Raw genomic sequence first — 21,457 nt, 5'->3', positions numbered from 1 at the left:
TATTTTTTTACTTAAAAAAAAAACTTATTTTTTTACTTAAAAAAAAACTTATTTTTTTACTTAAAAAAAAACTTATTTTTTTACTTAAAAAAAACTTATTTTTTTAAATATACACACATACTGTGTGTATGTGTATATATACACATATAAATACGTACACATTTATATAGCAATGTATGTATATACAGAGAGGGTCATTGTATCGTATCTCTACATGCAGTCATCCCTCAGGATCCATGTGGGATTGGTTCCAGGACCCCTACACACATCCTCCAACATACTGTGTATCATCTCTAGATTACTCATAATACCTAATACAATGTAAGTGTTATGTAAGTAGTTGTTATACTGTATTGTTTTTATTTTTATTTTTGTTCTGTTATTTAAAAAACATTTTTTACAGTATTTTTCATCCACAGCTTGAATCTGTGGATGTGGAACCTGCAGGTACAGAGAGTGGACTGGATATACAAAACCATCATGTCTAATATACTGACCTTGATTTCCCACTTAATGTATTAGGAATAGCTATGTTTTGATGTTCTAAAAACTAAAAACTATAGTCCTATAGATTCTCTTCAATGAAAGCATCAAACTTACCTCAAGCAATTTCAACATCAGCTATCAATGTTGTGATGGGCTAAAAAACAAAAAAATAAAGAAATATAATACCCCCAGGAAAGCTGTGAGTGGTTTCATCATCTCTGTGCTAAGAAGCAGGCCTGTTACTAAAGGTACAGACGAATATAAACCACATCTCATAAAGTTTATCAAGAAGAATGTGTCCAACAAAACATTGGTTACTCTAGCTTCTGTTTGTATCACTTTTAAAAAGAGACTAGAAGATAAAGAGGATAAACAGACTGTGACAGGTAGAATTGTGAATATTCACAATCTAAGGTTGAAAGTGTTAAGAGTCACTAAGAATACACATTGAAGACATTAGACCAGCAGCAACACCACAGTACACACCAGTCTACCACAGGAGTCTTTCTAAAGTCTGCTTCTAGGACAGAAGACAGAAGCAAATGGAAGTTCAGCAGGGACCTTATTACAACTACAAATTCCTGGGTGTAAGATCAGGCAATGCATATGGCCTCTAAGTGGTTCTCTGGGTGAACCATCAACAGTAGCCCTAGTGTCCTCTAAAGTGACTCCGGGATAATGGCCTTGACAATCAAAAGGTATACGCCAGGGGGAGACTAGTGATCTCCATCTGGAAGGTCTGCAGTTTCAACTCGGGCACCACCCTCGCCAACTGTGACTTTGGATGGATCACAACCCCCCTGAACCTGCAGGATCCACCTTGCCTCACTCCAGTGCTGCATCAGACACATGAGGTTGGGGGAGGATGTGCACAGAGGACATCAGGGCACCTGCCAGGCAAGACATTCCTTCTAAAGTGTTTCACTTGAGAAAGTGCACATGCTTGGTTCTGTGTGCCTCTTCTTGCACTACTCTTTATGCTTTCGGTAAAGAAACAAACTCTTTATTGAAAGGGCTCAAAGGGCCCCTGGAAAAGGGTGCAAGCAGGGGCTGGCTCAATCTCTTGTCCACCTCACCAGGACATGGAGCTGAACATTATGAAGGACTGTAGGCTCTGGTGATGATTTCTAAAGAATATCTACATTTGCCTTACTGAGCAGAGGGATACTGGGCACACTAACAGGATCCCTGGTTCTTCTCCTCTTGCCTAGCAGTGCCTCTCCTCCAGAGAGTATATCCATCCTATCCTGGAAGAGATGGAACTCTGGAGACCTCAGAAGCAGGAGATGAGTGAAACAAGCCAATTTAAGCAGTGTCTTAGTCTGTTTTCTGCTGCTATAACAGAATATCAGAGACTGGGTAACTTACAAAGAAAAAAATAATGTTTTTTATAGTTCTGAAAGCCACGAAGCCCAAGAGCTTGGTGCTGGCATCTGGTGAGGGCTTTCATGCTGCATCATCCATGGTGGAAGGGCAAATGAGTGCAAGAGACAGACAGGGGATGGGGTCGAGCTTCCTCCTTTTATCAGGAGCCCACTCCCATGATAATGGCATTAATCCATTAATGAAGGCAGAGCTCTCATGACCTATCCACCTGTCCAAGGTCTCGCCTGTTAATATAGTCCCAATGGCAACTAAATCTCAACATGAGTTTTGGAGGGGTCAATGAAACTATAGCAAGTAACTAAAACTAATCCTGGAAGATCCTGATGTAAGAGAAACAAAGGGCCTTAGATGAGACCATAACTGGAAGATACTTTTCTTCAGGCCATCAGCATTTGGGCTCTGAATGATAACTTCCTGGGTGCCCAACACAACAAAGTAATAAAATAAAGAAGGCCATGTATGACATCTGAGACTCTCCTGTCCCCAGAGTGGACATCACACACTGATGACAGCACTTTTGAGTCAGTCTGGATTAAATCTCCAGATTTCAATCAACACAGGGCTCTGGTCAACCTGATCAACAGAGAGAAGTTGGCCCAGGAGGTGGAATCTGTTTGTCACTGATGCACTATCTCCTTCACAGAAAAAGGAAGGTCCTGGTCCCTGAAGAACCTAAAACATCACACAAGGGAAGGGGTTCCAAGCACCCAAGACCTATGCAGCCAGAACCTACCCAGGTGAGGGTCAGCTGCTGTTCATGTAGCATTCCCTGGGATCCACCTGCTTCCTCCTCCAGGCTGCAGAGGTGCAGCCATGCGAACCCCTCCTACTTCTATCTAAGAATCTGGCCAAGCGCGGTGGCTCATGCCTGTAATCTAGCACTTTGGGGTAGATCACTTTAGGTCAGGAGTTTAAGACTAGCCTGGCCAACATAGCGAAACTCCATCTCTACTAACAACAGAAAAATTAGCTGAGCATGGTAGTGTGTGCCTATAATCCCAGCTACTCAGGAGGCTGAAGCACAAGAATCGCTTGAACCCAGGAGGCGGAGGTTGCAGTGAGCCGAGATCACACCACTGCATTCCAGCCTGTGTGACAGAGTGAAACTGCGTCTCAAACAACAACAACAACAAAAACAACAAGAAAGAATCTACAACAGCACTCACAATGAACACCATCTGCAGCAGAACTAGCAAGAAGGTGGTTCACAGACATATTTTGTTGGGCGCCCATGGTATTTTTTTTCTCAACATTGTTTGCTAACATCAAAAAAGGTAATTTCATATTAAAATCAGATTTCTCTCCTTTTCAGATAAACTAGAGTTTCTAGCAACATTTGCCTCTTATTTGTTCCTCTTTCTGCCAATTTGGTAGTCTTCAGAGTGAAGACTGGGAAAAATAATCAAATTTTTCTGTGGTCTTTCCACCTGTTTTGGGAATTTTTCTTTGCCCACCTGCCTTTGGGAGAATAGCAGAAATAGCTCAAATCTTAGCTTGGCCCTGGCTAGCTGTGGAGACCTGGGCATGGCCTACACGTCCCTGAGTCTATCTGCAAAAGACAGACAGGGGGAGGTGATGATAGCCATAAAGGGCCAATGTGAGGACTGTGCAAGATGAGGCAGGGCGGCCATCCTGCCCGGTTCCTGGGGCTGCTGGACCAACACTGGTGTTTGGTTGCTCTCAAGCCTTTGTGGCCTCACATGGAGCAACTTTCTCTCTTGATCTCTGAAGTCAGAGCTAGAAAGAGTAAGTTTACACACACACACACACACACATACACACACACACATACACATACACACTCTCTCTCTTTGTTTTTTCTCTCTCTCCCTAAGAACTCCCTAGCAGGAGAAAGATCACAATCTGAGTGACCTCTAGTGATCCATGAAAGGCCAGGAAGAAGGTTTGGAAACGAGTCACTCATTATTTCCTGAAATGAAAATGCCTCCACTTGCTCTGGAGACTTTATGTGGCAGACAGAAGCATCGTTGGAAAGAAAATCCAGGCTTACATAGGTTTATATGAAAGTCTATTAACTTTTCCTTCAAACAAAAGCAAATAACCATAGACTGTATGTATAATGGACTAATTACAGTGTGTGTGTATGTGTGTGTGTGTTTAAGAAATAACAAAGATAAAAGAAAAGGGAACAAAAAAACTAGTTTATGAAACTGAGTTTGCCACTCAGAAACACCCCACTTCATGGTTCTTATTTAAGAGAATTCTCCTGGGAAACTCTCCATGAAGCAATATTAGTTGTCAAACTGCTCCACAGTTGGTAAGTACTAGCGTCCTGGTTTGCAGAAGGCTTTTCTTTCGTTCTTACATTAAAAAGATTTTTTTTTTTTTTCATTTATAGAGACAGGGTCTTGCTATGTTGCCCAGACTGGTTTTGAACTCCTGGGTTCAAGTGATCCTCCCTCCTCAGCCTCCCAAAGTGCTGGGATTAAAAGCGTGAGCCACCGCATCAGCCAGAAGGCTTTTCTAAAATAGCCAAGCACCTTCTCTGTACACTGATCATTTTCCTCTTAAACCTAGCTTTGTCCTGAAATGCAGGCAGCACCCGAAAACTGTTGGCAATAAACACTGAGGGAAAATCACAGTCTCAAGCCATGTGAAGGAGGCATCAATTCGGGTTCATCTGTACAGACGGTATCACGAGGTGTCTGCTAATATCCATAGCCCAGTTGGTGTCATCAATGGAGGCTAAGTGGAGCTGGCTCAGCTAACAGATTAGAGCCACACTTAGTTATCTTCTGAATCACCTTTGGGTTCCCTCCATCGGAAACGCCAGGGTAATAAGAAAAGATTATGGTTATTATGGTGAACCACAAACCCTTAAATAAGGGCTCAGTGGTCAAAGGGTGAATATTTTGCCTGGTTACCTCACTGAACCCTCACAACCCTATGCAAACAAGGCTCTTATTTTTATTTATTTATTTATTGACACAGAGTCTCACTCTGTCGCCCAGGATGGAGTGCGGTGGTGCGATCTTGGCTCACTGAAACCTCTGCCTCCCGGGTTCAAGTGATTCTCCTGCCTCAGCCTCCCGAATAGCTGGGATTACAGGTGCCTGCCACTACACCCGGCTAATTTTTTGTATTTTTAGTAGAGATGGGGTTTCACCATGTTGACCAGCGTGGTCTTGAACTCCTGACCTTGTGATTTGCCTGCCTTGGCCTCCCAAAGTGCTGGGATTACAACTGTGAGCCACCACACCCAGCCTCAAAGCTCTTATTATTCCCCCCTTTTACAAGTGAGAAAACTGAGGCTCAAGGACATTACATAGCACTTCCATAATGACACATGGAGGCAGACCAAGGATCCACTCCAACTCAGACCCCTGGGAGCTCTAGGAGGGTCTGGGTGGAAAAGAAAGGTGTCCCAATGTCCCTAGAGTTTCTGGGATGTCATTTTCTAACCTTCTGCAAATAAACCAAAATTAAACTATGATTCTTCACTGACTGCCTGTAGACGGGCTGAACGTCCAGGAGACTTGCCAGGGTTGCCACTGGAGGTGGGTGTGCAGAAAGGAAAACAAGTCTCAATTTAATTGTTACCATGAAAGGTGCTTCAACGAAACTCACATACGGTGTCAGTCTTTGAGATTTTTCTCTTATTGAAACAAAACACTTCAACCTGCCCTTAGAGCTCTACTATAGAACACAGAATATAGAAAGTAGAAAAAAATTCAAATGTACTGTGGACCGTTAAGGAAGGTCACCCAACATTAGTATATCCCTAGTCCCAGGCTTCACAGGTGTGTGAAGTGCTAGGCACTTCACAAGGACAAGTCCTTCCAATGTCTGTTGTAGTAAGAATGACCACAGAATCATCCTAAAGCTTCATTTATGTATTTAATAGGACGAAGGCATTTAATCTAGTTTGAATTTCAACACTAACAGCCCAAGATGAAATGTTCATTAGCAAGTGAGAAGAGTGGCATTTCTCAACACCGACTAGGGCTGTTTTCTAACATTTTCCTATTTTCCATCATTATCATGTCTTTTTTCTTGTGCAGCAAGTTAAATCCAAGAGTTAGCAAATCTTATGCTGTTCCAGCAATGCGGATAAAAACTAGTAAATAAGGAGAGCCAGGACAAGCTTCTTGAGCCTAGAGAATTAAGTCTTTGATGCTATACACAGGAAATCTGTGGCACTAAATAGGTGCTCGGTTATTCTCTTATTGATGCTAGAACTGGAAATCTACCCTCCTTTGTGGGAAAGGGCTCAAGTGGTGGCATAAGACAGAAGACAGCTAACGCCTGCCTATTTCCAGCACTCAGATCTGAAGCTGGGAATTAGCCAGAGTCCGGTTGGCTGTGATGATCATGCCTTAGTGACAAAGGTCTGTGGCAGTACTGGTGCGCTGAGAGGACCCTGGCATCTCAAAGGCTGTCTTGTCAACTTGCACACTGACACCTCCCTTTCAATTGTGGGAGGATTTCTTGGATGCAGCACATTCTTCCCGGCCTACCCGTGCATCTGCCTCTCAGGGAGCCATGGAGTTGCACCTTCTAGATTCCCTTTTAAGAATGACTTGCCTCCAGCTGGGGGCAGCACGGTCAGCAGAGAACCTCCAGCTGTCAGAGCCTACCGCTCTGGGGGAAGATGGGGTGCAAAGGCTTAGCTGAGCCCATTGTGGGCAACTCCCTACAGGCCATGCTTGATCCAGAGCCCCTGACCAGCCGGGCCGAGGCTTTGGCAGGCCAACCTCAACTTCTCCCCCTTTCTTTCACAACCATGGATCCTCACAAACATCCTGCACTCCAAATTCCATTTCAGCACTGCTTCCAGAAAATCTGCCTGTGGCAACCTCCACCCAGGCTTGCGTCTCTCTCTCTCTAGCATCTTCCATGTAGCCTGGATGACTCTTAGAACAGAGAGTACTTTCAGTGCCTTCACAACCAACAGGCAAGCACCAGGAAGCAATTCTACAAATTCAGAGCAGTCCTAGAAGATCCGATGTTAGGGCAATAGAGGTAATTGAGAACAGCTGTCCTCTGATCTTGAAAATTTCAGTCCATATATATAAGATACCCTCCAAGCATGCTACACCATGAAAAGGAAAGCCAGGACATTACGCAGGCAGCCGTGCTGTCTACTATCCCCAGAGCACACCTGGCTAATTGATACTTAAATCTATCTTCAACTCTGTCACAATACAGCACTCTAGCCACCAAGCCTTGCATACTGGAAATATCAGATGAGATGAAGTCAGTTTGCCATTTCAGAACTGTATTTATTTAGAGACGGAGTCTCCCTCTGTCACCCAGGCTGGAATGCAGTGGTACGATCTCGGCTCACTGCAACCTCTGCCTCCCGGGTTCAAGCGATTCTCCTGCCTCAGCCTCCCGAGTAGCAGGGACTACAGGCGTGTGCCACCACATCTGGCTACTCTTTTGTATTTTTAGTAGAGACAAAGTTTCACCATGTTAGTCAGGATGGTCTTGCTCTCCTGACCTCGTGATCCGCCCGCCTCGGCCTCCCAATGTGCTGGGATTACAGGCGTGAGCCACCGCGCCTGACCGAGAACTTTATTTTTGTTATTATCACCATTTCTGCTCTTAGCTGAATGTTTGTGCACTCCTAAAATTCATATCTTGAAATCATAATCACAGTGATGCTTTAGGTCATGAAGGCAGAGCCCTCATTAGTTTCTCATTAACACCTTTAGAAAAGAGATCCCAAGGAGCCAGCTTGCCCTTTCCGCCATGTGAGGATTTGGCAAGACGACGCCACCTATGAGAAAGTGGTCCTTCACCGGACACCGAATCTGATGGCACCTTCATCTTGTATTCCCAGCCTCCAGAACTGTGAGAAATAAACCCTGGTGTTTATAAGCTACCTAGTTTAAGGCATTTCGTTATAGCAGCTGGAATGCACTCAGATAACTTCTCCTCCCCTAAGTGGAAAATTATAATGAAAAGTTCTGAATTTTTTACAGTGTTCCAAGTTTTAAGTCCAGAAAACCACTTATCCTTCTGAAAGGACAAATTTTATGACTTTCTGATTCTGTTCACCTTGAAATCTGACCAAGGTGGAGCATCAACTGTTATTAGGTAATATTGCTTAAGATAAGGATGTGCCTGACTGATGAGCAGCTTCTGGCCTGGGAGGCTCTAAATGTAAATACCTGGTGTGAAGCCAAAGCTGTGGGCTTCCCTGAATGTGGGCACTTTTAACTGGATGCCTCCCATGTGGAGCGTGAGCCTTCTAAGGTGGATCCCCACCATGCACCAACGTTAGACTCACGCTTTTGCATCTGAGACATCACTGTGGGGAGCAGGGCTTGGGGGAGCACTAGGGGGCCAGCTGCATGGGCGTGGGAAGGACCACGCCCACTGAAGAGGACAGCCCACTGCGGCCCTGCTGCCCTGCACACTATGGCTCCACCTCTTCTGAGCAGATAGGTCCCTGGCTGACGTGTGGGTCTGAATTCTTAGTAGAGCCTCAGAAGAGGATTGACCTCTGGCAAGCAAAGCTCAGAGTCACCTGATATATAACATATCCAGAACCAGAGAAGCTCCTTAATTCTAGAGAATGTAAATTCATAAAGATTTTGGAGGAAGAATTGGGGTTCTTTTTCTGGTTGGTTACAGTTAATTTATTGGAAGGAAGGGAAAAAAGGAAGGAAGGAAGGAAGGAGGGAAGGAAGGAAGGAAGGAAGGAAGGAAGGAAGGAAGGAAGGAAGGAAGGAAGGAAGGAAGGGGCTTTGAAAACTGTAACTACTCAGTTTATTTGGTGCAGAGAAATTCTAAATGCAAGGTATGCATGCATTTAATCTGTAATGATCTACAACCATACATAGCATTTTAAGATGACACCAAATTTTAGTTGCTGAATAATTCCGTTGTTTAGAAATCTACTGAACATTTAAACTCATGGCGTCATAGAACACTATGTAGAGCATGATTGGAGACTAGCATTGATAAAGTATCACACACAGAGAAGTGAAGGCATCAACAGCATGCAGAAAATTCAGTGCTGACGTATAGGAGATGAGATGGTTTATCACACAACAGGCATGCACTTCCAGACTTTGCTTTACCTTGTCATAACAGGATTGTGAATACCATATAAATGATCTTTATGATAACCATTATTACCATTTTCCATACTGTAACAAAAATAAATACACCAAAACACCATGTTATCTCTCAGATGAAGTATTTACATCATGGATTACAAAGACAATGTAATGGTCACGAAAAGTATGTAACAATTTGTTAAATCTAAAAACAAGACAAATGAGTGGTTTACATTTTGCTCCTTTTAAATTTCAAAGGCCCAATGACTACTTTATAGATTAATAAACTTAGCATATACAATTTTCATTAATTCATGAAGTATTTCTTGAGCACCTTCCCTGTGCCAGCCCTCTTTTGAAGAGGCATTGCAATTTATTTTTGCCTAGACGGATCTGCTGTTTCTACGTAATTTTAAGATGACAATAACTTAATTTTTAAGGTCCATTACATAATAATATAAACCTCCCCCATCCCATCTAGGAATATAGTTTTTTTAAAAAAGGCTTACTTTTTCATGGGTATAGTTTCAACACTATAAAATACAAAAAAGGGAGATAAAATTAATTTTTTTAATTATTATGAAAGCTCAGCAACTACAACCCCCAGATATTTACTCTAACACAGATACTGACAGTGCAAATTCAGGAGAGACCCACATTGAAAGATGGGCGAAGTGAAAAACGAGGCATACACATTCACCAGACACAGAATGAGGGGCAGACTACAGAGCCAAAATGGAAAGTGTAAAAACAGTTATCATAAAGTGAAATGCCAGGTCCCCGAGAGAGAGGAACTGCAAACAAGAAATAAAAAGGTTGGTTAGGGAAGCTGAGAGGATTAAGCAGGAGGAAAAAAGCTATTAAAACAAGTATAGAAAAATCAGTACCAAGAAAAAAAAAAAAATTCAGCTGAATAGAAATGACCCAACTACTACCACTAAAAAAAAAAGAAAAGAAAAAAAAAAGAAATCAAGTTTAATCTCATCAGAACTCATCTTTAGCAACACTTTGAAGACAGCACCACCCAGGAAATGACCCCCGTGTCTGTGGAAGCCCACATACTTACTCATCGTACACGTCCTCTGAATCCATTCGACGATAGTACTTAGCCAGTTTTACCGCAAAAATTAGAGCCGGAAGTAAAAATACAGTAGCTTTTCCTATGCCAAACCAAAACAAATTCTAGGAAAAAAAAAATTAGGAGAATTGAATGTTTGAAGATGGGAAATGGGAAAAACAGTTGTTCGGGGGAATTTTTTTTTTTTTTTTGAATTTTAAAAAATGAGCTGTCATTTTGTTCTTTAAAACAATTTGAGAATGTCATGTAGACCAAGCACTGTGTGAAATGTTACTCACGTTGTCAGGATTCATTTCATCTTTCTAAAAACCTTGAGTAGATCCTAATATTATGTTTATTTTACAAAGGAGGAGCAGTAGCAGCAAGTGGTAAAGCCAGGATGCGAATCTAGGCCACTCTGACCCAACTTCTAACCACCCCCACAGACTCTCTTTGTTGCCCAACTGTCCAGTAATCAGAGCATGGATGGCCAGCAGGTTTGAGTTTCAATCCCTCTTATGAGTTGTTTTTGTTTTGTTTTTGTTTTTGTTTTGAGCTGGAGTCTCACTCTGTCCCCCAGGCTGGAGGGCAGTGGCGCGATCTCGGCTCACTGCAAGCTCCGCCTCCCGGGTTCACGCCATTCTCCTGCCTCAGCCTCCCGCTGGGACTACAGGCATCCGCCGCCATGCCTGGCTAATTTTTTGTATTTTTAGTAGAGATGGGGTTTCACCGCGTTAGCCAGGATGGTCTCAATCTCCTGACCTTGTGATCTGCCCGCCTCGGCCTCCCAAAGCGCTGGGATTACAGGCGTGAGCCACCGCGCCTGGCCAAGTTGTTTGTTATTAAGATGACAAATTAACCCTTCTGGCTTTGTTCTGCATCTGAGCAGTTGAGATGCCTGCATCTTCATTCCATAACATTACTGTGTCAAGAAGTTAGAAGCAATGCCCATGCATGCTAGGGTCTCAATCCATGTTCCACATTTCATTTAACTGGTCTTGAAGGTACATAGACGCTAGATGACCATGTTTTGTCTAAAGAGCAATGTTAAAGTATCATTTTTTAAATAGTTGCCAACATTTGTAGGTCACATTTCACACATAAACCTGGATTTACATCTTTTCTTCAAAAATCTAAAGTTCCATCTCTTAACATTGAACCCTTGATCCCACAAAGCAATAGTCTGGAAGTGGTTCTTCCTTCAAGGGGACATTTGTCCTCAGTGGTGACACAGTCTACACCACTCACATCTGCAAGGTGATATTCCAAATGATTTAACCTTATGGACAAATAATCAGGACCCATGCATAGATGTCATGGGCTGAATGCCACTCTGGCCAGCATCCTACACTTGGCCTGCTATGTAAATCTGCAACCTGCCAAGTTCCTATGTAAGTTCAAGTCTGACAATATCCCTGCCTTAGGATAATGCTGTCAGTAACACTGGAACGACTCTCCCCTGCCCACCATGAGGCCAAATGCCACTTGGAAATAACACCTGCTTCACCCTCACAGCTTGACCCTGCATTTCTGCCTTGCTCCTGGCTGAGTTCAGAATTACAGAGGTGGCACCTCTTGGCTCTTAACTTCTAGTCAATTTGTTTTCCCTTCCCTCTATGGTCTGTTAGATTTCTGTTTTCAACCTTGTCTTGAGAAGCTTTATAACTTTATAATGACCCTATCCTTTTTTCTGGAAGCTGCCTCAATCCTTTTGAGGACAATTGAGATACAAAATAAACATGTGAACTAGTCCACAGTCTATCTGATTGACTAAATGGATGCCCAGAGCTCTTCCTTACGATGTAAACCCTCTGCTATGTATATAGCTTCAGCCTATGATCTTCCTGAGCAGCCTCTAGGCCTCCCTCTGTCCCTGGTGATCTGTGGAGAGGCATCTGGTGCCTACTGAATGGGGTGGGTGGTTTGACTGAATGGGGTGGGTGGTGGAGGCTGGACATAAAGAGAGGTCAATTCAGAATCAAGCAGGTTGGACTCCCCTAATGAAGGCTTCAGCCAAAGCTGGCGGCAGGGGCCACCAAGCACAGGACAAAAAAAAGTAGCTGCTAGAGGAAGGAAGCATCCAGGAAGCAGAGCTCAGGGTCTGCGTGGTTGGGTCAGTGGCAGAATCCTTTTCACTCAGGCATGAAAGTCCCTCCAGCAGACAGATGGACAAGTGAATGAGGGAGATGGACAGACAGGGCAATAGGGATGAACTGTGACAGAGAGCTACCTGAATACTCTGTGCCAGGTATTATGACAGACGACAGGGACACAGCCTTGAATATGCTGGTGACTCATGGAGTGGAGAGTCTAGAGTGTGCTGGAGGGACAGGTCTTAATCAAAGAAACATATACACATGTAATAAAAACAGCAATAACATCTCTAAAGGAAAAGCATAGAGTTCTACAGGAATGAGGAAAATGGAACCCAACCTAGTTTGGGGAATCAGAAAAGTCCTCCTGGAAAAAAGACATGTTTGAGCTAAGACCTGAAGACTGAACTACCATAGTAGTGAATATTCATTGAACGCTGATGTTCCAACAGCGTGAAGGGCTTTACATGTGACCTCTCACTGAACCATCAAAACAGCCCCATGCAGGCGAGGAACTCAGAAAATTTCAGTAATTTTTCAAAGTCACAAAGTTCTGAAAATATCGAAGTGGAATTTTCATTCAGACTTCATGTGCTCCACCATTGTGTTACCAGACCTAGAGGAGTTAGGTCTTACAGTGGGGAGGGGGTAGGTGGAAAGGGAAAGAGGAGAGAGAAAGAGAAAGGTGGTGTGTGCCCATCTCCAGTCCAGGCAGAAGAAATGGCATGTGCATGGGCCCTAAAGTGGGGAAACTGAGGTGTATTTGACAAAGTGAAAGCAGATGAGTGTGTCTGGAGCACAGAAAGAAAGGCAGGCAGGCAGAGAGCACACAGTGAGATCTGAAATGGGGAGGCCCAGCCATGCAGGGCCTAGTGTGATGACCTATGAAGGATCCTGATCTTTAGATAATAACGGGAAGCCACTGAGGTGCTTTCAGCAGGGGGAGAGGATCCTCTCACAGAGAGTCAGCATCTATTGAGGAGGGAACAGAGCTGAGGATTAAGCCTGATTAACTGGAACTTGCCATCCCAATAGTCACATTTCCAAGGCTTTTTAATGACAAATGAAGTTTGCTGCAACTTTGGTGTTGTATACGTAGTTGTACTGAGTATTCTTTTGAAGATTAGAAATCTGCACACCCGTGACTGTCTTTCTGATTATTCTGAACTAATAGGAGTTTTCTCCCTGCAGGTTTCCTGACTGGTAAATATAATCCTAGTAAGGAAAAAAGATAACCGCCCAGAATTTTGACTTTTCTAGTCTATTAGCATATTAATACATTGATCAAAATGTTGCATTTTAGGTTTTGGATTCTCTCAAGCAGAAAACATTATTAAAGTGTATATCACAATCCAGAAAACAACCAAAGATAACGGATTCATTGCGTCTTCTTTTGAAAGATGAAATCTTACCAGGGGGTCGATAATGTAGCTACACAGAAAGACATCAACAGCAGTATCTAGAGCGGTGGCCACAGGTTTGCAGGATGCCACTTTCTCACTGATCTAGGGGGGTGGAAACACAGGCAAACTTTGAGCCGCATCCACAAAAATCCACAGGAATGAGACGTGCCATTTACTTTGACTTGGTGTCACAAAAAGGATCTCCATGTCCTCCAAGACAGGGGTCCCCAACCCCCGGGCCACAGACGGATACCAGCTAGTACCGGTCCGTGGCCTGTTAGGAACCGGGCTCCACAGCAGGAAGTGAGTGGCAGGTGAGCGAGCAAAGCTTCACCTATATTCCGCCTCTAATGTAGCAGCATTAGTTTCTCATAGGAGCATGAACCTTATTGTGGAACTGCACATGCGAGGGATCTAGATTGCGCTCCTTATGAGAATCTAATGCCTGATGATCTGTCATTGTCTCCCATCACTCCCACATAGGACCATCTAGTTGCAGGAAAACAAGCTCAGGACTCCCACTGATTCCACATTATGGTGAGTTGCGTACTTATTTCATTATATATTACAATGTATTAATAATAGAAATAAACTGCACAATAATGTAATGCCCTTGAATCATCCCAAAACTACCACTGTCCCCAGTCTGTGGATAAAACTGTCTTCCACTAAACCAGTCCCTGGTGCCAAAAAGGTTGGGGACCGCTGCTCTAAAACATGGAACTGACGGCTGATGTGCATGGATGAGTTCTGCATATACAGTTACGGTTGGCCCTCCATATCCCTGAATTGTGCATCCATGGATTCAACCAATCATAGATTAAAACATATTCAGAAAAAAAAGGAGAGTTGCCTCTTTACTGAACATGTACAGACTTTTTAAATCATTCCTGAACCAATACAGTATACCAATTATTTGCATAGCATGTACATTGTATGAGGTATTATAAGTAATCTAGAGAGATTTAAAGCATACAGGAGGATGTGCATAGGTTATGTGCAAATAACTGTATCTTTGATATAAGGAACTTGAGCACCCAAGGATTTTGGTATCTGCAGGGACCCTGGAACAAATTACCCATGGATACTGAGGGACAATTGTACATATTTTAAAGCAAGATCCTTAGTCTCTCTGAGCCTTGGTTTCCAGTTTCCTCATTTGTTTTGGAAGAATGAGACCCAACCTACAGGACTCCTGAGAGAATTAAAAAGTTCCTGTGCCCAGCGTAGTGTTTTAGTTCAAATTTGTTACCTGGCCCCTTTGTTACCTGAAAAAGGGGGTGGGAAGCAAATGGAAGAATTGCATATGGCAAAGGTGAGCAAAGGGGACCAGGCGGTGGCTGTCCTCTGACCTGGTGGGCAGCCCCAGAAGTCTTGGTCCTGCACGTCAATGTCCTTTCACTTACCTCCTACCAAATTACAGGAAATTTAATTTTATTTCTTCTAGATTTTACCCTAGAAAATGACTATCCTAAAACATGACCCCCCCTTAATATTCATAAAAGATAAACTACTTACAGAGAACTCGATCCACTGCAGATAATGTTCAAAATATCCTATTATTGTTTTCCCATACTTCTTAGTTTCCTGGAAACAAAAGATGAGTAGAAGCCTTAAAATGATGACAGCATACTTAAACTTTATAAATATTTACGCTGTAACATTCACGTGCCCACTTATGGACATGCTCACTTTAAAAAAGAAGACTCACCTCAATAATAACAGAGGAAATATTGTTTGTGATGAAGTTCTGAGCAAAATCCAGAGAAGCTAGAATCCTATTTACTCTCTCCTGAAACACACAGCCACAATTAGCAGGGTATCAAGTCATACAAAGATTCAATTAGACAATTTGCATATTGATTCAAGTACTGTAACTTAGCTCCACAACACCATGACCTGGACCTCCTAGTTAAGAGGAAGACAGAACCCGCCCAGCCCCCTGAGGGCAGGGAAGGAGATGAGCTGAGAGACAGCATTTACTCTAGGCCAGACACTGGGCTAGTCCTTGATAGGAATGGCCTTGCTGGAAACTCACAAGGAGGCAGGAAGGAAGAAGGTACTGTTTGCTAGGCTCCCTTCACAGATGAGGCAGCTCAGCCTCTTCAAGGTCACCATGCTGGGGAAGCATACTGGGATCTGCACCAAATTTTTTTTTTCCCACCGCAAAGCCCATAGTCTTTGCACCACAACACAAGCAAAGACGAGTCCTCTGCCAACCCACATGGCAGCTTGGTGCAAATTGGAAAAGGGGCCTTTTCTGCCCAGGGACCTCAGGGCACAGAGCCTGGCGAGTGAGTCAATGGTCAGTTTCTGCCCCCTACTAACCCCCTTGGCTGGGTCCCTCATGAAAGGCCTTGTACCACTGCATACCCTCACCCTGTGCACACAGGTAGCAAAGCACCTGCATGTAGTCACTGGTGTGTTTCCAGGTTCCCCTGGCATGAGACACACACTCATGAAATGGCAACTGTGATCAGAGCCATAGAGAGGGTCCCAGAGCAGAGTAAATCTAAACATCTTCAGAGGAGCTGAGCCATGATGTTGGCCTCACTGAGAAAAGTGGAAGGAGAGAACATTTAGTTTTATCAGGGGGGCTGATGCTCAAAACCTCTCATGGACAGGCTATTCCATTCAATGAGAAACTATCTTCTGAGTTGCCGGTTGGTGCTGTGGATACAAGATGAATACGACACAGCCTTGCAGCTCAGTGTCTGCTGCGGGAATGCTCGCAGCCTGCACGTGGCCCCTGTGGTAGATAGCATTAGCTGTTCAGGATTATTGATACATTCCTTGGATGGCTTCCCAGAGCGTGGAGTGTACTTCCCCAGCCAGATGACGATGTGACCATGTGGCTTACTTTGGCCAACGGAATGCTGGTGAAGGGGCAGGGTGCCCGTTCTGAGCAGTGGCTTAAAGGACAACCTGTGCCTCCTCTTATCCCCTGAATTCCACTATGAGGACATGAGGTGCCCCAGACAGGAGCTGCTCCTTCAGGCCAGGTCTCTCAATGGGAAGATGTGTAGGGAAGCCTGCTGTCAAATCAGCAGGAAAAATGAACATTTATACTTAGAAGGCACTGAGGTTTGGGATTGTGTGTTAGGCAGCATTATCTCTGTGAAAGTGACCAATGTACCTTCTAAGCTTGCATCCTACACATCAAAATATAGATTTCACCTACGTACCTAATAGTCTGCTAAGATGATGATGATGTCTGCACTTACAGAAGTACTTGCAGAAAGGAAATAGTAAGAAAACCCAATTTGGTATTTAAAATAGGTAGATAACTGAGGCTTTTTTTTTTTTTAAACTTAAAGTACCTACAAAAATCACATTTCTAGCACTTTTTGTGTGGTGTTTTATAACAAAACCCCATGATGGAAAACAAAGCAAACCCTTACCAACAATCCATTGCCTGTGCGTTGAAGTATCTTGACACTTTGGTATAGAGTGCTCTGGTGAAAAACATAGATAATATTTCCAAAATTATGACATGAAACAGCAAGATGACATACCTTGTGTCCTCCCTTCCCACAAGACAGCCATCAAATCTGTCTTTACACTGTAATGGTTTCATTCTAGAAAAAATCACCAGCACAATTAACAATGTGTACCTTCTATGTCTCTGGTGTAAGAAAACCTGAAGAAAAAAATTGGATACATATCCTAAAGCTGTGAAGAACAGCAAATCACATGTGAGGCATCCAAGAAATCCCTTTGAATTAGGTTTGATCAAAGTGGAAGGCATCATTTAAAAGAGTCTGCCCCACAGGAGTGGTTAGCCTGAATGGTTTAGACTGGAGGTTGACAAACTTTATCTGTAAAAGGCCAGAGTAAACACTTTAGGTTTTATCTGCCATACTCCCAACTACTCAACTTTGTCCTTGTAGTCAAAAGTAGCCACAGAGAGTTTGCAAATGAGTGGGTGTGGCCACATTCCAACAAAACTTCATTTACAAAAACTGGTGGTAGGCTGAATTTAGCCTGCAGGCTGTAGTTGGCAGGGTACCTAGCTTGCCAACCCCTGGTTTAGATCATAGGTCACATGTACGAAGCACTTTGCCTATTTGTGGACAGGTTGCCCTAGCTCTGCAAAGGCCAAAGGGTCCTGTGTACTTGGAAAAAAAGCATTTAAAAAAATGCAAAGCCAGCTTAAAATGTTAACAAATTTGTGTTAGGCATAAACAAGTGCACAGAAAATTGTAAAGGGCACTGGACACAAAGTAAGAAAATTCAGTGAGAGGACTTTGTGAATAATCTAATAAATTAGGAAATCAAGAGAGAAAAAAAGAGTATCAGAAACTAGTTCTGGAAAGTTTGGTGTTGGGATGTTCGGATGTTCGGATGTTGGAGTGGAGTGAATTTACTTGCTTGGCCAAACCTGAGCAAGCTGATTCAGTAACCCAGTTTCCACACACTTCTCTCCTTGCTGTCTACAAATACAGCCCATACACAAGCATACTATAATAATTCCTCCTCTTTACTGAGGTCCTCTGAGGTCAGGTCCTTCATCTCCATGAACAGGTAAAAGCAAGGCCATTACTGATCCCAACATTTTTAGATGAGGAAACCGAGAAGCTACAATAGTTTGGAGAGCCAGAAGCAGGATTGAAAACCAGGTCTGTCTGACTCCAAAGTCCACGTTCTTTCTTTGCTAGAAACTGCCTTTATTGCATTAAGAAAGAAGTCAGAAGGTGGTGAGAAGCAAATGGAAAGGATGGAAGAAGGAAGAGAGGAAGCAACGCCCATCAAGACAGCAGACAGGGCTTAATGGATCTACAGAGAGAAGCACAACCTCACCTTCACATATTTCTAGACAAAGCTTGGAGAAAAAGAATCGAGTGAGTCCACAGCACTGTAGCTAAATGCGGGGCGTAGGTGGGCTTGCTCACAGCAATGGAAACTAGAGCAAGGTGGGGGAGACAGCCACAGATTTTATCTAACTGTTCACACTCAAATGAAAAACGGAAGGGAATAAGCAGAAGAGGGAGGTGCAATTATTTTGCCTAAAGCCCAGCTCAGCTTCTGGGGCTGAGGTCAGTCAGCTGGGACCTACGAGAGATGAGCGTGTGTCATGAGGCTAAATGAAAGCCAACTCGCTGCAGTAGATTTCGCTTAGGTCACAGTGAAATACAATACGTTCTTGACTGTTACCAGTGATTGTTCTATAGGAAGGACTCGTTGCTGGTGAATCGTTTTAATAGTTTGTGCATCTCTTTTCAGGGAGTTCCTCAAATTTCCTGGGGGCTACAAAAAGAATAAAAAACAAAGATCAATACCATCTTTCCAGACTCAAAGCACTCTCGCTATCCTCAGGGGCCCTGCGCAGCTAGGAGGGCAGCCATGACATAAGCACGCAGCCCTCCTTGTGCGGTGATGGCTGTGAGTGGACATGGGGGCTGGTGTGAGGGACAGTGCCAAGACACCCTCCTTCAAAGCACAGAACCATGGACTCTCAGCAATAACCCACACCCAAGAGCCCTCCCATAGTGCCAGAGGCTGTGTTCTCTCCAGCTCACCATGACACAGCCACTCTCAGCTTCTCATTTTACACGTGAGAAAACCAAGGCTCCATGGAGAAATTTTTATTTAACCCACACTCAATGAGTGTTTAATTTATTAATGAATAACAATTCTATAAGGTAGATACCATTACCCCATTTTACAGATGAGGAAACTAAGGCAGAAGGGAGAAATAACTTGCCTAAGCGCCTATCCTGAGTCAAGACTTAGACCCAGGTCTTCCTCAAAAGCCCAGGTTCCTCATCACCATGGTGTGCTGCTTCTTGGACGGGACCAGTTAAGGCCAAGTAGTCGCCAACCAGCAGAGGAGTTGAAAGGGGAAGCTTATGGAGCTGGGGTGGTACCTCTGCCTTCCCTCATCACTTACTATTGGTAATTCAAAGCAACACATGAAATCTTCCTCCCACAGCCCCAGGTACTATTCCCTACACTGCAGGAAAACAACCTGTGTGCATGGGCAGGTGTGTTTAGAAGTGGAGGGGTTAACAGGGGTGGAAACAGATCCAGAGCTAAAGTAATGAGGGTGCCCACACTCAAAGCAGAGGGTGGAAGGCTGCAGTCATCTTGAGATAGAAGGCAGGTGAGACTTCGGACCAGATTGAAGACTGGTGGAAACCAGGAAGAAGAGCCCAAAGCACCTCTCCCTGTCCATCACCATAAGGCATGCCCGCCAGCTCATTGACAGTTAACCATTGCCATGGCAACCCTGGGAAGTTACCACTCATTTTCTAGCTATTTCTGAACAACCTGCCGCTTAATTATCATTCCATTGAAAGTGGTTATAAACAAGACTACAAAACTGTCCCTAGGCTGCTACTTTCTGCGCACTGCCTGTGGGGTCACCCTGCTCCAGAAGAGCAGTCTCTGAGCTGTCACACTGCCGCTACCTCAATAAAGCAGGTTTCACCTGCCCTGCATCAACCCAACACCGTTCTGGCAACATGCAAGGCTCAGAGAGGTTTGAGCCACATGGCAGTGGCTGTGGACGGAAACGTAATGACACGTACAAGAGAGGTGTTTATGAACAAGGGATTACTCACAGCGTGAGGAACCTCTTCAGCAGCTTCCCTAAAAATGGCGCTGACGTTTGACATCTACAACTACTATAGTATTTAACCGGACGATTTGAACTCACCAAACTATTTGCTTTTGCTTCTAGATCATATGCAAATGATAAAAGATTCACTCCTGCGGGGGATTTACCAGTCTACAATAGAAGTGAACAAAAATTGTCTTATGGATACGGGATCTTTAAGCCTTAACACAACATCTAGTAGGCGAGAGATTAAACATGGATTCATAACCATAAAGTAATCATGTGAGGTCAGACACTCTTAAACAGGTGGCAACACTTGCATTCTTATTTATACATATAAAGCCATATTTTTATTCAATCATATTATTCAACTATGAAAAGGAATGAAGTACTGATAATGTTATAACATGGATGAACTGCAAAAACGTGCTCAGTGAAAGAAGTCAGACACAAAAGGTTATGCGTTATATAAACTTTCTTTTTTTAATACCCAGACTAGGTAAATCCATCTAAAGAGACCACAGATGGGCCGGGCGCGGAGGCTCACTCCTGTAATCCCAGCACTTTGGGAGGCCCAGGTGGGCGGATCACGAGGTCAAGGGATCGAGACCATCCTGGCCAACATGGTGAAACTCCGTCTCTACTAAAAATACAAAAAAAATTAGCTGGGTGTGGCGGTGGCATGTGCCTGTAGTCCCAGCTACTCGGGAGGCTGAGGCAGGAGAATCACTTGAGCCCAGGAGGTGGAGGTTGCAATGAGCCGAGACTGCGCCACTGCACTCCAGCCTGGTGACAGAGCGAGACTCCATCTCAAAAAAAAAAAAAAGAGAGACCACAGATCCACAGATGGGTGGTTGCCAAGGGTTTGGGGAGGAGCAAATGGGGGCAACTGCTTTCGGGTTTGCTTTAGGGTGATGAAAATGTTTTGCAACTACGTAGAAGCAGTAGTTGTGCAACACTGTGAATGTACTAAATGTCACTGAATTGCTCACTTTAAAATGGTTAGTCTTATGTTATGTGAATCTCATCTTAATAAAAAATCAAAAGCAAAACAGAAATACACATCTGACGCTCTAATTTCCCCTAAAGGATCAAGCATGAACACATGTGTCATACCTGAGCCAAGTAGGTGTCATAATTCATTCTGTCTATTCCACAAGCAGCAAAATCCTGAAGGTTTTTTCTTCCTGCTGCACCCAACAGAAAGATATTGAGATTTACCTTCAGACTTTCCAATTCACTGCTTATGCTTGTAGTATGCTGCAAAAAAAGGAAGTTACAAATCAGTCCCTTATTCTCCAAGAATGTCACGAGTCAAATGCTTTAAAAGAGCAATAAAAGCTGGATGTGGTGGCTCAAGCCTGTAATCCTAGCACTTTGGGAGGCTGAGGTGGGAGGATCGCTTGAGTTCAAGAGTTCAAAACCAGCTTGGGCAACATAAA

The 21,457-nt window shown here is 43.7% G+C and overlaps 1 protein-coding gene across 2 annotated transcripts in view; it reads right to left on the bottom strand.

The window, feature by feature from the left end:
* The window catches only part of PROM1 (prominin 1), a 152,086-nt gene that overhangs the window by 2,674 nt on the left and 127,955 nt on the right, over positions 1-21,457 (bottom strand). The window contains exons 18-28 of one of the 2 annotated variants that reach the window (XM_023206949.1): positions 21,132-21,275; positions 20,115-20,186; positions 18,611-18,703; positions 16,858-16,911; positions 15,168-15,248; positions 14,975-15,043; positions 13,466-13,558; positions 9,970-10,085; positions 9,413-9,436; positions 8,925-8,993; positions 601-640 (exon numbers count right to left, since the gene is read on the bottom strand). In XM_023206949.1, the coding sequence (XP_023062717.1) occupies positions 625-640; positions 8,925-8,993; positions 9,413-9,436; positions 9,970-10,085; positions 13,466-13,558; positions 14,975-15,043; positions 15,168-15,248; positions 16,858-16,911; positions 18,611-18,703; positions 20,115-20,186; positions 21,132-21,275 (831 nt within the window). In that variant the 3' untranslated portion in view covers positions 601-624. The remainder of the gene's footprint in view (positions 1-600; positions 641-8,924; positions 8,994-9,412; positions 9,437-9,969; positions 10,086-13,465; positions 13,559-14,974; positions 15,044-15,167; positions 15,249-16,857; positions 16,912-18,610; positions 18,704-20,114; positions 20,187-21,131; positions 21,276-21,457) is intronic. The other variant, XM_023206948.1, reaches the window with a different exon arrangement.

Source organism: Piliocolobus tephrosceles, chromosome 3 (assembly GCF_002776525.5).
Source record: "Piliocolobus tephrosceles isolate RC106 chromosome 3, ASM277652v3, whole genome shotgun sequence".
Taxonomy (NCBI): Eukaryota; Metazoa; Chordata; class Mammalia; order Primates; family Cercopithecidae; genus Piliocolobus; species Piliocolobus tephrosceles.
This window is presented reverse-complemented; position numbering and strand designations above follow the sequence as displayed.